The following is a 15,876-nucleotide window of genomic DNA, read 5'->3' on the forward strand; positions in this document are numbered from 1 at the left end:
GAGTAATACTCCATTGTATATATATACCACATTTTCTTTATCCATCAATACCTTTTTATGTCTTGCCCCTTCCTTTCACATTATGTCATAAACGTGTAGCCATTTTCTTAAATATTCACCAGGGACAGGACTCCAGTGACCACTTAGTATTCTATGGTATGAATGTGCTATCATTTATTCATTTTTGTTGCTTAAAAATATTTATTGTGTGCCGCCCCTGTGCCAGGGCGCTGACTCTTTTATTTTTAATGTTTATTTATTTTTGAGAGAGAGGCAGAGCACAAGCAGGGGAGGGGCAGAGAGAGAGAGGGAGATACAGAATAGGAAGTAGGCTCCAGGTTCTGAGCTGTCAGCACAGAGCCCGACGCGGGGCTTGAACTCAACGAACCGTGAGGTCATGACCTGAGCCGAAGTCAGATGCTCAACCGACTGAGCCACCCAGGCGCCCCAGGGCTGACTCTTAACACTAGAAATACACACCTGCTGATGGCCCAGAAGGAAAACACCCTTCTTGCAGGGGAAAAGCGACCAAATAATGAACAGCAAGTCGGAAGATACTGATGGTGTGGAGGCAGCGGTGAGGGACAGTGAGCCTCACGGAGGGGGTCCTCCTATGAGGGGACACTTGGTCTGTTCTCATCTTTGCTGTTTATAGGAAAAAAAGGAAGCAAGAGAGCTCACATATACATCTTTGAGCACATCTCTAATTATGCCTTGAGAATGAGCTCCTATGAGAGTCCCTTGTCCACGGGGATGAACACTGGTTGTCCATCTGCCTTCCAGATTCTTCCTCCTCCTAGGAGGAGACTCACAGGAGGGCCCCCGGGGTGGAGTGGCTCAGGGCCCCTCCTCACTCCGCTCCGGCGGGAACTTTACCTCCTCTGCTCTCCACTGGGACCCTCTTAGAAGGCTTCCTGGTGAGAACCCTGGGAAGGAGGAGGGCAGTCTGTAGCATCTCCCACACTGTCCGTCCAGGGCCTTGGTTTTCCCTGCTGCACTGGCTGATCCTAGCCCAGAGTCTAGGCAGCCCTTTCCCTCCGCCCTTGGCCCTGGAGACCTAACTGGTCCTCAGCATCTTCTGAAGAGTCCATGATGCCCCACAGATCATGGATGCCTGCTTCTGCCTCTCATTCGGAATTTCTCCAGTGTGTCCTCATATCCTTCAGGAAACTGTCCTTGCCTCTCAGAATGGGTGTTCCACACACCGCAGTATGGCTAAGTCCAGAGGGGACCACACAGAATGTGACATTTGCCGGGGGGGTGGGGTGGGGGTGGTCACTGAGAAGGAATTTTCCAGCAGGAAGTCCCATCCAGGAAGTCTGATCTGTGATTTCTGGGGGGAAAATGCAGATGAGAGCTTTGGGGCTGCAAGGCCCTGACCTCCTCCTTCCTGGCTTACTGCTGGTGACAGTCCTCCCTTTCTTTCCTCCAGGGAAGACCTGGCCCTCCTGGCGTGGCAGGGCCCCAGGGAGAGAAGGTAAGCCGGGCCTGGGGAGAGACAGGCTCTGGGCTCTGGGCGGGTGGGCACGGTCATGGCCACCTGAACAAATCAGGGCCCAAGCTGGAGTTCTGGGAACCGAGTGTAGACAGAGGTGATGAGCTGGGCCTCAGGAATTCAGTTCACAAGAAATTTCTGGTTATTTTATTTAAATTTTGTTTTCCTACTTTGAGGAATAAAAATCCATTAAAAAATCCCTGTTATATAATACCCAGACATTATTAAAATATTTTGCTACTTAAATTGCTTTTGGGGCTAAGGCAGGCTGTGAATTAATACCAAACAAAATCTGACAGATTCTTCCTCTTCTTCTTCCATTTTTCCTTCTCTCCTCTCTGCAACATTTTAAAAAATGCGGTGTTTTTTTTTTCTTACCAGAATAATAATTCTGAAAATGTACTGGATCTTTCATGAATAAAATAAAGATCGCATCTCATCATACTGGCCATGTCCTTTAGAACATTCAACAAGGCCTCACTCAGTAAATTTGCTGCTTAGAATTTCCGTATCTCAGTGGGAAAAAAAAATGCATGTAAAAAGTCTTGGCAGATTGTGAAATGCTGTGAAAATGTACATGAAGACAATAGCTTTCCTAAGCATGCAGGGTGGCAGGGAAAATTAGGAAAGGGTGGTGTATTCTGGGTTATGATAAGAGGAAAAGAGCATGAGTTCCAGATTCTTCCATAAGCCCTTAGGAAGGGCATCCAGCATCGGGTTTGAGAATAGCTGGGGAGAGTGGGAGGGGGAGGAAGGGGTGGGGGGGGGGGGAAATCCAGGTAAACTAAGGTGGATTCAGGCCAAGAAGATCACATCTATTCAGGGTCACACTGTGGAGCTCAGGCGAAGGTCACTTCCTGGTTCGCACGAGTCCCAGCAAATGCAGAGAGAGAGGCTGCTGTGACTCTTCATGGAAGCAGACAGGGTTTGTATTATAAATAAATAGACAGATCTACAGGCTGAAGAAGCCTCACCTTAGGAATGGCGGCTGGAGAATGTTGATGTCTTCCAAACTTGCTCACTTGGGCTTCAGTTCTAATGGAGTTAAGTTATTCTCTCTCCCAAGTATTTTTAGAGTTGAGATTTATATTGTTATATTATCCTGGCGTCAGGATTTTAATATATTCTCGCAGTTCCTTGACAGGGGATTCTAAATTCTAAAATAAATCATTTATTTCAAGTCACTAAGAGGGAATGATCCTTGAGGTTTGGGTCTAGGTGACTCCTGCTACTGTCTGTGTCTGTGTGTGTGTGTGTGTGTGTGTGTGTGTGTGTGTGTGTGTGTGAGAGAGAGAGAGAGAGAGAGAGAGAGAAAAATTACCAACCAGCCTTCCACCTCATTTATAGATGTTTTTGGTTTTTGGCCCCTGCAGTTTGGGAAGCAGCTTAGTTATCACTTATTATGATGAATACAGCAGAAGGTCTAAGACAAGGTGACGGGTCATGGCAGTATTTGGGTCATTCACTGGAATAACCAGGAAACCAGTGATGCTCAGGTGATAGGATGCCTCACAACTCATTCTAAGAGAACATCATCTAGACAAATCTTAGATGTTTTATTATTTGAGAAAGCCATCAGAACCACGAAGCTGGTCTTTGATACGTCCTGACTCTACAGATGAGAGAACAGAGGCCCAGAAAATTAGGGTGTCTTGTTTCAGACCCCACAGTGGCCTTGGACCAAGGCGCACAGGACTCCCTGCCCACACAGTGATGGGCCGCAGATCTCAGTGGCCGGGACGCGCTCCTTGTGCTGTGTTAAGAGTCTTACTTGACTGATCCTATGCTTGTGTTGGTTGTCTATTGCTGCATAACAATCTTCCTGAACCTTGGAAGTGTAGACCAGCCGTCGGGTGGTCTCACATCATCTCCGAGGGCCAGGATCTAAGGCAGCATGTCCTGGTCCAAGGTCTTTTGTGAGGTTGTGGCCAGGCCTCCAGCCAGGGTGTGGTTAGCTGAAGAATCTGCTTCCAAGCTCACACACATGGTCTTCGTCAGGGCCTCGGTTCCTTGATGGCTGTTGGCCACAGGCTCTGCTTCTGCATTACACGGCCTCTCTGTAGAGCTGCTCACAAAAGGGGAAACTGCTTCCTTGGAGCGGGTGGTGAGTGACCTGAGGTCGGGGTGATGTGGGTCCACATGGAGGCCACCATCATTGTTGTAACTTTATCTCGGAGGCCGCACGGCGTCCCTTCTGCTGTGCGCTGCTGGTCATGTGGCCTAGCACTGGCACCGTGTGGGAGGTCACTGTACAAGGTGGGGAACACCAGGAGGCAGGGGCTTCTGGGGGCCATCTGGGGGGCTAACTACCACAATGGCTAAAATGACCATTGCAAAAAGGCATCACCTATGTAATAATGCAAAGAAATGATTCACGGACAGACTATTAGTCTGTTCTCTTACTTACTAGCTTTTTGACCTTGAACAAGTTCCTAAGCATCCCCATCCCTAAGATGGGAAAGAGTATCAGAGGGGAAGAGGACCTTAGAACAAGGCCAGGCAGATGGAAAGGCTCTGGTATCTATTAGCTACAGACACACAATTATTACGGATGAACGACGGGATCGTAGTTTTCCTTAATAGTGATTTAATAGGTCAGGACACTGGCTGTCATAGTCTGTAAAATTACCTGAGCCGGTGAGAAAGCACGTACCCATTAATTTCATAACTGTTATCGAAAATTCGCTCTTTATAAGTATGATGATGATGAATACAACAATAAATACTACAAAAGTAAATGTGGAAACGAGGCTGAAGCATAGTGGAAATGAAAGAAAGGCGATGAAGTCATGAACCCAGAAGATTCATTATTCAGCTACATGTATCTAATTATCTCATTTAAATATATGTTTATATATATATATGTGTGTGTGTGTGTGTGTGTGTGTGTGTGTGTATAAGATGGCCACACAGAAATTACAGTATAGCCCAGAATGTCTTTGAAGAATCATGTTACCAAAATATTAATAAGGTTTCTGGGAGCCTAGGGAAAAAATAATCTTGGCCGGGGGTGGGGGTTGAAGGACGTTCATTCACGGAGAAATGGAGATACGTGAGCCGATTTCTGAGGGCATGGAAGTTGTCATGTGTAGATGTCATAGAAGCATCTGGAGAGGGTCTAGAATGGTAAAAAAAAAATGCAGTGTGTGAGTGTGTGTGCACGTCTGTGGGGGTGGGTGCGTGATGGTGCCACAGAGAGGAAAAACCAGCATCGTGAGGTGTTTCTGAGGTAGGACCCCGTTACTGTAAGTGCAAGACAGAGACAAGGTATAGCAAGAAAGGTGGGTGCTCGTTAACTCTCAGTTTTGCTGTGTAGCCAAAATTCTGCAAAAAAAATAAAGTCTATTAAAAGAACATTTAGTTGGGATCTTAGAAAATCGCCTGATGCAATGTAAACAGAAATACTTTTCCGAGTCTTGGGCAGCCAGTGGGGACAGTGGAGTTGTGGCTGTGTCAGTGGCAACGAAAACACACCCTGTCCACATAGTGGGACCTCCCACGCAGCGCAGGACCACGCACGTGCCTGGAGTCCCTCATTCTGGCTCCTCGGCGTTGGCATTTAAGAGATGCTTTCATATTTATCCAGAAGCTCATTCATCCTTTGCTAGCCTACTCAATAGCACTTTATTCTTGCTTCCCCACGCTCCCTGAGCTAGTCTCAGGGGAAAATGAGGAGTTGTATCTCCAAACTGTGTGGGGGAACATGGGCTACAAGTCGTGTCCTTGTTTAGAGCTATGGGGCACTAGAGTCATAGCAGTGAAGATTTTTCTATGGCCACAGTCACCAAATATGCCCCCACGTAGAACCAAGATTTGGCTCACACCCTGGAAACCTGACACAGCCACAGCCGTCATAGGCCAGGTGACCCGGAGGTGCTGGGGCAGGGGACACAGAGCAAGTCTTTTGCACCTGATGACTTCGTGAAAACAGATGGGAGTGATCACAGCATCTGTGTTACTTCTTTGATAAACATGAAATGCTGACCACGTGCTGAACCGGGGACTTGGCACAAAGGATGCGCCATTAGGTGTCATCACCACCCTGGCTGTGTCCACTGTGGTGCCTGTACCGCAGGTGCTCACTGAAGAGTGGACCAAGAGCTGGAAGGGACTGTGAAAGCACCAACCGGATTCTGGGCTGGATGCGCAGAAGGGAGAAAATAAAAGCTCTTGTGATCTTGGTACAAAGATAAGAATTAGACGCAGAAAATCTGTCAGGAGGAGGGAGGGAGGCCCCACATGGAGGGAGCATGAGCTGGGGCTCAGAGGAGGCAGTGGTCCCACGGACTTGTGTGGATATCAAGGGCCCCGAAGGGGGGCGGGACCAGCAGAGGAAGGTGGCAGAAGGTACACTGGTGACGTGTGTGTCATTTCTGCGCAGGGTGATGTGGGGCCTGCAGGACCTCCTGGGGTACCGGGCTCTGTGGTAAGTGGGCAGCCATTCCAAGCGGTGGGAATCCCAGGCTCATGTGCTGATGGAATTGGGTGTGTGGAAAGGTCCTCGCTTCTAAGAATGAGCAAGAACTCTTCTGACCCCGTGAGCTGGAATACAAGACTTTGAACACTAAAGGTGGGATAAAATCGGAGAAGAGTCAGAAATTGTTGCATTACGGCAGGCTGTGCGCATACTGTTACCGGAGCTGAGGGGAATGGTCGTTGAAAAAAGGCCACCCTCTTTGCTGACACATGGTTTGTCCCACAGGTGCAGAGAGAGGGCCTGAAGGGCGAGCAGGTAAGGGGAATCCGGGTCCTCCCCCTGTGGGGCTCCAGGTAGGAGCAGAGATGGAAAGGCTACCACCGTGGGGTCGAAGCTGCTTTTTGAGCTCAGATGGAGCCTTCCAGAGATGGGCCAAGTTGATTTTCCACCAGGAATGCACATTCCTGCTCTATATCTCTGGGTCGCTTTTTGGAACTCTGGACGTAGACTCTGAGTCAGCAAAGGGTCCTGAGTCATGGGGATGGGGGAGCTGTGGCTAATGTGTGTTTGGCTTCTGTTACCAGGGAGCTCCAGGACCACGAGGCCACCAGGGCCCACCTGGGCCACCAGGAGCTCCGGTAAGTCACTGTCTCAGCCCAGGGTCTGCTCTGAACACATCTAGGTCTGGAGCACAGTGGTTTTCCACCTCTGAGCTCTTTGGTATTGCAGAAGCTGGTCCCATCCCCTCAGGCGACAGGCGGTGGTGTTACCATCTTACACAAGAGCAGGCTGAAGCCTGACCAGTGACATTACTGGCCACAGACCAGGCAGTTACCAAGTGTGGAACTGGAATTGAAACCCAGACAGCCTGACTTCCCAGCACCACTCCCCCAGGCAAAAAGAGGTCATTAGTGGGATTTCTGGTGTGCAGTCTGGTGTTTAAGTTTCCATTTACTTTATCTAATGTTTATTGTTGAAAGAGAGAGGAGGGAGGGGGGGCAGAGAGAGAGGGAGACACAGAATCTGAAGCAGGGTCCAGGCTCTGTCTGAGCTGTTAGCACAGAGCCGGATGCGGGGCTTGAACTCACAAACCACAAGATCATGACCTGAGCTGAAGTTGGATGCTTAACTGACTGAGCCACCCAGGAGTCCCCTAAAAAGTAGGCTCCGTGTCTAATGTGGGGCTCGAACTCAACGGGCCTGAGATCAAGAGTCACATCCTGGCAACATGCTGCTGCCCCTTTCAAATTACCATGTCTTATCGAAGGTAATAAGACGGCTGTTACTGTGAAATGTCCATAAATCAGATTTATATGAAGCCATCAGGACCCATTCCTCATTAGGGTAAATGTGTATGGTTTTGTTGGGGTGAAGCTGGAAGAAATCTAGCAGATTTCTTCTAGCAGATGTTTAATTCCAATATAATTAGAACAATTTCATATCAAAAAGTTCGGGTCAGAAGCGCCACCTCTGTCTCTGTAACCTTGAATGTCTTGTTTAACTTCTCTAAGGCTTGGTCTCCAGAGCTCCCCACGATTATGATAACTGTTGGGAGATTTAACAGTAGAAAAAGGCAGGTAATGTGTGCTCTCAGTGTTTGGATTTCTGTGCATACATGCATATATATTTCAGATCTATAATTGGCAAGTGCTGAAAGTCTATAGTATATATGTTTCTGTGCAAACATACGCATGTTAAATCTGCAAGAGCGAAGTTACTATTTTTGTTTTACCAATGAGGACCTTAGTACGGAGATATTGAATGGATTGTACACAGTCACACAGCTATTAAGAAGTAGAAATGAGCTTTGGACCTAGATATGTCTGTCAAACCCATGCTCTTTTTACCTCTGAGTGCACAAGGTAGTGACACTTTTCTGAAATGTATAAAGGGGAATTATTTTCTTCACGTCCCCCACTAAAGAGTAGGAAACTAACAGTGCCTAGCCCTGATGAATGAAGACACAGCCTTCTTGACCTCTCATTCTGGATCCTCCCTTTTATGCAGATTTTCTTACGATAAATGAAGCAGGGGACAGAAGTAAGAACCCTTAAATGTCTGTGGTCAAATATTAACGCTGGAGTTAGAGGGATGAAAACACATGGGTAGATGTCATAGTTTAACGAAGGAGATAGGAAAAAAATAACTGTCGAGTAAGCACTTGCAATCTCTAGATGATTAACGAGATTCCCCGCGTGTGTTGTTCCTGCGGTCCATCTTGTGGGACAAGGGCACACAGCCCTGAACCCTCAGCACATTCGGACACCAGAGTGCCTGAACCCTGTAGTCCCGGATGGGGCTGTTTGCGGTTCTGAAGCTGTCCCCCCTGCTAGATGCTCTCCATAGAATGGGACTTAGTGCAGAAAGTGTGTTGGTGATGGAATTCTATTGCAAGGAGTTCAGAAACACAACAGCCTGCCCCAAGACTTGTTGAAAGGGAGACCCGTGAGGAGAGACCAGGACTGGAAGATTCTGAGGTCAGGACCGATGTCTCTCCCCTGTCTAAATACACAGTTTATCTCATAGTGGGGACTTAGTTCATGCTTGTAGAGGAGTGGCCCTCTAACGCTGTTCAAGAGGAGCACTAAAGTGGGGCCTGACTGCTGTGTGAGCTCACAAGGAGCGAGACGGCCACGAAAGGAAGGCGCTTGGGATTGAACTGCAACGTCTGGTCTCATGTCCCAGTTCTTCCACCAGATAGCCCTGTGTCTTCGCTGACGTCACTTACCCTCTCTGATCCTCTTTTGCCTTATTCCGTACCTAGAAATCATCATCACCATCGTCATCCACGTGAACGTGCTGTGAGGGCTACATGAGCTCATGTGCCAAGCCATGCTCTGTGCAGCCTTATTAAGCCCAGTACCCTTATCAGTTGCCATTTCTGTCTGGTTTGAATCCCCAGCAGCACCTGGCCCTGGGCCTTCCGCAGAGCAGTCGCTCCCTAAATATTCATTGGCTTGAATCAAACTGAGAAGCTGGCTTCGGTGACTTCTGTGGGGAATGGAAAATTTTGGAGTTTGTGTTCAGCAGTCCCAGCGAGAGGAAAACGTATCCCCTTGTCTAAATGGAAAACAGTGCACAGTGTTTTGCATCCAAATGCTGGAGCTGTCCAGGAGGCGTGCAGCCTTCATCCTTTTCCCGAGACAAGACAGGCCCTGGCCATTTTATCAATGTCTGCCGGGGCGAAATAAAGAAGGGAAAGTGCACGGATCAAACGCAAGGTGTTTGTTGATGCTTAAGGAAAACTCGCTTATGCAGAGTCTTTCCTTCCTTGCTGTGTGCCCTGAGCTCGGCAAGATAATCCTTGTGGGGAAAGGAGATTTAAACCTGTAGTTTCTGCAGGCTTTCCATTCGTGTGTTTATTTCCATGGTGTTATTAAGAGAAAAGAACTTGGATCTAAATACAGTGCTGTCACTTAATAGTCATGCCAAACCTGGCAATGGTAGCTCTCTGCGTGATAGCATTTGTTGACAGTGCGGATTTGGAAGAACAGAGGGGGAGCTTCTGGCCAGGATCCACCTGGGAAGTTGCCGATCGAGCCACAGAGCCGAGGGTCTCATTTGACCACTGCCACCGCATGCCTCACTCGAGGTGCCATCACGTGGGTGTAAATCAGGGTGTGGTCAGGAGGGTGGTGGGAGCTGAACTTGGGGCTTCTGTGTCCATTCTTCATGTGGTCCTCACATCCACTCGATAGGTGGGTATGTCATCCTCGCTTCAGAGAGGAGCCACCTGAGGTTCAAGGATGCCAAGGGACTTGTCTGAGGTCATGCAGCAGATATGGAGGGGGTCTTTGGGGGAAGGATTTGAATTATCAGGTCAGTGTGACCCCTTCCTGCACCAGCGTTCCTTACTCAACTGAAACTGATCTTTCTTAGATAGTTTCGTTTCTTTGTCCAGACTGCCATATTTTGCACATCACTGTGGACCGAGTCACATACCCCAAGCTAGTTCTTGCTGAGCCAGCGACATTCAGGGGAAATGGCACTGGCCTTACAGCCAAAAACACTTGGGTTCCAAACACTTCTTTTGTGTATGTATTATGCAAAGCTCTAATGCAAGGCATTTGACCGCTACTGTGTTCATCTTTAAAGTGTGGATGGTGTTGCCTACATCTTGGTTGCTGAACATACTTAATTCGGTCCGATAGGTGTGCACGTTTCAAAGTGTTAAAGATTTGGGGCACCTGGGTGGCTCGGTTGGTTAAGTGTCAGACTCCTGATTTCAGCTCAGGTCATGATTTCACGGTTCGTGAGATCAATCCCAGTATCAGGCTCTGTGCTAACAATGCAGAGCCTGCTTGGGATTCTCTCTCTCTCTCTCTCTCTCTCTCTCTCTCTCTCTCTCTCTGCCCCTCTCCTGCTCGCATGCACGTTCTCTCTCTCTCTCCCTCTCCCTCCCTCACTTTCTGTCTCAAAAATAAACATTTAAAGTGTTATAGATTTGAGGGGGCAGGACTTTTTTCCCTCCTGACCTCCCAGATTCCCCCATTGGGATAGGATGGTATTTTCCTACCCACTGAGAGTGAAAAGGCCAAGTGTAACCTATGATGTTGAACTGTGTTTGACCATGGTTTCTTTTTTCCCCCCTTCCTCTTCCTCCTAAAGGGTCTGATGGGTCCCGGAGGCAAGGCTGGACCTCCTGGTTTGCAAGGTCTCCGGGTGAGTAACATAACATGTATTTCTTTTCTGATCCCTGGCTCACCCATGCCAGGGACCCCATCTCAGCAGCTCAGACAGAGGACATGGTGCCATCTTGTCCTCTTGAAATGACTTGGAAGCAGATTGAAGGGTTCGATTTAGTTCACATGTGGGTCTGGAGTTGGGTCCTGGAGACGTGGGGATAGGTCTGTTGTCTGCCCTGAGTCATGTATATAGAAACCCCCAGCCCCGTGTGATCAGAGCCCCCAGCAGAAGGGAGCCCACAGAGAGAACACAGAGAAGTGAGAGAACACAGAGAAAGGCAGGACCCCCGGGGCTTCCTAAAAAAAGAAGTGATATTTGAGCCAAGTCTCCAGGAAAGAGTTAAAAATAGGGATGAAAAATAGAGAGCTGCCAATAGGCTATTAGCTACTTTAGTTGAAACATCCATATTGTTATTGAGCACTGTAATATCTCAGGGTATTTCATTTAATTTAACTTGAGTTAATTAAGCACCTGTCTTCTTACCCAGATTGTACATACTTTATGGGTTTGATTCGCCGCTAAGCACAGTGTCCTGTGGTTGAAGGCAGACGGATGAAGAAGCACAGTGAGGCTAGGTGTCCTCTTTGGTGTCCCTGCAGTGACTGAGACTGCCCCCCACCCCCCAAATCCGTGTCCCTAGTTCCTAGCAGCGTGCCTGGCACAGAGTAGGGACTCCGTGTTCGCTGACCTCTGGTGCTTAAGCCTGTAGCATCTTTGACTGGTTCACATAGAGACTTTCCAAGGGGCACAGCTACCGAAGATGGGGTGTTCAGTGTCCCTGCAGGTGCTCGGTCAGAGGCCAGGCGGCCACTGGTGGATGGGTGGGAATGGGGCCTTCATCCGGCAGAGGCTGTCCAACCCCCTCTGTGGCCTCTGTATCCCAGAGATTCTGTAGCTCGGTGAAGTGGATGGTGTTACGGATGTGCCGTGGATTCCCTCTGTGTAAGGGGGCTGGACCCACCCTCCCATCATGCTTTATATCCTCAGTTCTGAAACTGGGCGACCTGCTTTTATGACTCTGCAGACCCCAACCTGTCCTTACCCACCAGTGAACTTCCTCCTTTGGTTTTCAAACACCGCTGCACCCTATAACCATCTTGAACCCTTATGATTGTAAGAGGAACTTGTTTGGAAGCCTAGCTGGGACATGGAAAGGTACCATGTAGCAGGGTTGGGTGGGAGAGCGGGAAGCCTTCATCCCACTAGAAAAACTTGGATGTTCAACCTCAGATTCAGTATCGCCAGCCTGGGCCTCAGTTTCCCTGGCAAAGCCGGTCGCTTCTCTCCTGTACAACGCGAGGGCCCTGGACTGTGCAGCAGGATGCACCCGGGTTTGAAGCTGGCCCTTCTTCTGGGCAGCTGTGTGACCCGACAAGTCACCTAGCCTCTCTGGGCACGTTTCCTCCTTTAGAGTGGAAGGCATCGCCACCGGTCTGGTTTTGGGGAGAAAGCGTGCCTAGGATGGGGTTGCGTCCTTGGTGAGCAGCAAGACATGGCAGCTGTCACGACTCCCACTGCCCCAACTTGCTCGCGCACAGCCTTTTAAGAGAAAGCAGCAGTCTTTGTACATTACGTAATTGATGTTTAGGTGAGCCTCATTTCGTCTGGTGTCAAACTGATGCAAACATTACTTTTCCTAACGTAGAATTAGATGCTGAGTGGGCTCTTGATACAAACATGACTACGAAGGTGGTTTTTTTTTTTTTTAATTGACATTTCTATCTAATTGACTCTCCTAGAAAAGGGGAGGAGGGGAGAGGAAACCTGTTGCTTGGAGCTTGCTTGTTGAGGCCCACGCTTCCTTGGCCATGACTTCTTGGCCCCCCCAAGGGCCATTCGTGTGTTCCCCAGGATGGTTCTTGTCCAGAAACCCAGAAACCCAGAAACACCTTTTACTCCTAAGGTTAGCACCAGCCTGCCGTGCGCTGGGAGCCTGGCCTGTCCCAACCTTAACACTGGCCAGGGGCCCTGGGACTTGCATATGTGCACCAGGAATGGAAATTTGAGGGATAAGACAAGGAGACCCAGAGAAGGAACCAGGGTAGAGGGGAGTTCTATGAATTGAGGTATTGAGCTCCATGTGCCAGACCCCAGCGCTCCTAGGGAAGTGTTTATCGGCCCCCTTTGCACAGAGGAAGGGCAGTCTCTGATCTAACACCACCAGCAGCTTCCCCTCGGGGATGCACACCTGGGACTGTGCGTCTCTAAAGCCTGACTTCTTCTCTTCTCCCATGTGTCCGTCTGCCCACAAAGCTCATGTCATGCTCTTATGACGCACGGGCACTCAGTTAAATGCTTTGGGAATCTCTGAAGAGATTATGGTCTCAACTTCCAGGCTCTCACACAGCCTGAGGGTCCTGAGAAATATGGACAGATAACCCAAATGCCTCGGTAGGGGCCCTGCGGTGTTCAGCAGAGAGGGATCTGGGTGGGAGGGGAGGGCACTGAGAGGGAGTGGGCTCTGGGGACAAGGAAGGGGGATGTCTGAGGTGGCCTTGCAAGAGCCAGGACATTTTAGCAGGAATTGATGGCTGCACTGGAGACGGTGATGCAGACATAGGAAGTGCCCCCTGGAGAGGACATCCTGCCTCTGGACAGAGAGCTGAAGGGGAGGGTGGTGGCCCAGACCAGGGGCAGGGGCTATGGGAGCACCCATCTTGGCCCAACGGTGTGCCAGGTGGTGGGGACACACAGGGTCTGGCACGGGAGAGTGAGCCAAGGGCCACGGGCAGGGCGATGTATTAATGGAGGGAGGGCTCCTCCCTCGTCCTGCTCCCTGTCGTGAATGGAGGCCGACCATTGTGTGTCTTTGGGGTCCCCTGGCTCTCCAGTGGTCCTCTGTGAGTCTCTGACTCGGGCTGGGGTGCACCCCACGGATGTTGCTATAGTCCGGTGGCCGCACCACTGGGCAAACACTGCAGAGACTGACTGTGATGTCGGTGTGGGCTGAGCGGCAGTTTCCTGCTCAGTCAGCCTCTGGCTGAGTCAGGAAAACCCGAGACAGAATGACTTACTCAGAAAATTATCTGTCTCTCCTTCCCTCACGGTGACCTGTCATTTCCTCGTCATCTGCTTCAGCTGAAACATCACTCCCTGGTGTCACTGCACACACTCAGGCTATAAAGGGGAAGAGACAAGACAATGACAGGCCACAGGATCCAGGAATTGAGACGTTGAGACGAATGTACGGGCTAGGGAAAGAGATCCGGATCCTTTATTTTAGAGATTAGCAACAGGCAGACAGTGTAATCCCTGGCAAGGTAAACATGTTAATTTTGGACAAAGCTGGATTTTTCCACAATGGCATAGTGAAATGGGAAGATCGGGAGCCAGGCAGCCCCCATCCCCACCCCACCCCCGGGCCATCCCACAGAGTTAGAGCACACAAGGCACCCCTCTGCATAACATCGGACCATCGTCACCCCGCTGGGCTCCCTGCCTTAGAAGGAGGGTGGTGATGCTACCTTGTTTGTCTTTCTGAGTTTTTCTTTTCCTCCCGCTTGTCTGAGCCAGGCATTAGGAAGAGGTTGATGGGGAGCACTGCTACATAGCTGAACATTCCAGAATGTTCTGGAAGCAGAACCAGCTGGAGCTCAAGGCTACTGAAGCATTTGGGCACTCAGAAGCATCCACAAGGTTGACTTAAAAAAAAAAAAAGCAAACTCTTCATGCCCTCATCATTCACACCAAAATAGACACCTTGTCACTCTCACACCAGCCTATTTTAATTTTTGTAGAGGACTTCTATTTTTTTCTTTCTTGAGTATTTGTTTATTTTTGTTTTCATGGATGTAAGTCTGTGAAAGCATTATTTTTGTATCTTCAGCACTTAGAAGAGTGCCCCACGATCGTAAAACATGTATATTTTTATACACACATAAAAAGTGCATAAACAGAACATCTCAGCATATAAGATAGGCATAAGTGAGTAATGTTGCAGTCAGCATCTAATGCAGCCAGAGTGCACGGGTGAGTGGCTCATGCTCGCATGCCTGTCGCTGCCTGGGTGCCAACTCTGTGCACAGCATGAGGACGACAGGACCCAGAACCGGGCATCTGGTCACCTGGGCCCTGGCCCTCCATGGCGCATGCTCCATTTTGAAGAAACGAGGCCTATCTGCCTCATTAAGGGGTCCCAGGGTTCCCATTGAAGAACTTGGGTCCTATCTGCACCTCTACTTTGGCTTTGCCTCTACCTTGCTCTGTGCTGCTGAGTCCCGCCTGGCATAGCCCCGATGTTTTCTTTCCTCTTCCCTGGATGACCAAGGGAAAATTTTTTGTGTAAGAGAATTCTGTGCTGTCAGGCATTTCAATTTAATGCAGAGCTTGGAATGTCTATAAAATCATCATGACAGAAGGGATTCCTGAGATGGACAGGGTCACTCAGGCCTTTGTCACTGCCTTTCCCATGAGCTGGTGACAATCTCTTTGGGTCCTTTGATCCTTTTTCCAACATCTTCTGGAATCTCTTCTCTCATCAATAGGTGAGAACCGAAGAAGTGACCTACCAAATATGATGCCTCCCTTCTTTCTAGCGATGGAGTGATTCCCAAATGTCTCATGATGTGCCTGATTGCGTCTGTTGCTTTAAGAACATTTTTAAAAATTGTCTAACGTTTATTTATTTTTGAGAGACAGAGAGCATGAGCAGGGGAGGGGCAGAGAGAGAGAGAGAGAGAGAGAGAGAGGGAAACACAGAATCTTAAGTAGGCTCTAGGCTCTGAGCTGTAGGCACAGAGCCCGATGTGGGGCTTGAACTCACAAGCCATGAGATCATTGAAGTCGGACACATAACCGACTGAGCCACTCAGGCACCCCAAGAAAATATTAAGATGGGATCTGTAGCATGTGCAGAACTAATACCAGGTAGGAAGGAAAAAGCAGTGGTTGCACGGAGGAGGCTAAGCAGGCACTTAGCTAGGCAACTGTACCCATGTTTCTCACTGATTTCTGCAAGGATCCTGTGAGGTAGGGCAGTTTTATTCCCATTCTGCAAATGAAGAAACCAAGATTTAGACGTGTAAGTCAGATTACTCCATGTCATGCGGAGTATAGATGATGGGGCAGAGATTAGAAGTGAGGTCTGCCTTCTCCAAACCTTGACTGTTTTTGCGTTGGGAGGCAGTGTGTGGGTGTGTGTCCATGGAGGCACCAGAATTCTCATCTGGACATCAGCAGTCTTGGTGGCGGGTGCCTTGGAGAGGTCTGGGACCCCTTAATAACTGCCAGTGCCCGTTCAGGGGATGCATTGGATACACATGGCTTTCATCCCCAGCCA

General features: G+C 49.1%; 1 protein-coding gene across 3 annotated transcripts in view; it reads left to right on the top strand.

Moving 5' to 3' along the window:
- COL22A1 (collagen type XXII alpha 1 chain) overlaps window positions 1-15,876 on the top strand; it is a 260,760-nt gene that overhangs the window by 115,391 nt on the left and 129,493 nt on the right. For all 3 annotated transcript variants that reach the window (XM_086695892.1, XM_086695894.1, XM_086695893.1), the window contains exons 18-22: window positions 1,433-1,477; window positions 5,877-5,921; window positions 6,198-6,227; window positions 6,497-6,550; window positions 10,521-10,574. In XM_086695892.1, the coding sequence (XP_086552018.1) occupies window positions 1,433-1,477; window positions 5,877-5,921; window positions 6,198-6,227; window positions 6,497-6,550; window positions 10,521-10,574 (228 nt within the window). The remainder of the gene's footprint in view (window positions 1-1,432; window positions 1,478-5,876; window positions 5,922-6,197; window positions 6,228-6,496; window positions 6,551-10,520; window positions 10,575-15,876) is intronic.

The sequence above is a fragment of the Puma concolor genome, chromosome F2 (assembly GCF_028749965.1).
Source record: "Puma concolor isolate L17-30 chromosome F2, mPumCon1.1.hap2, whole genome shotgun sequence".
Taxonomy (NCBI): domain Eukaryota; kingdom Metazoa; phylum Chordata; class Mammalia; order Carnivora; family Felidae; genus Puma; species Puma concolor.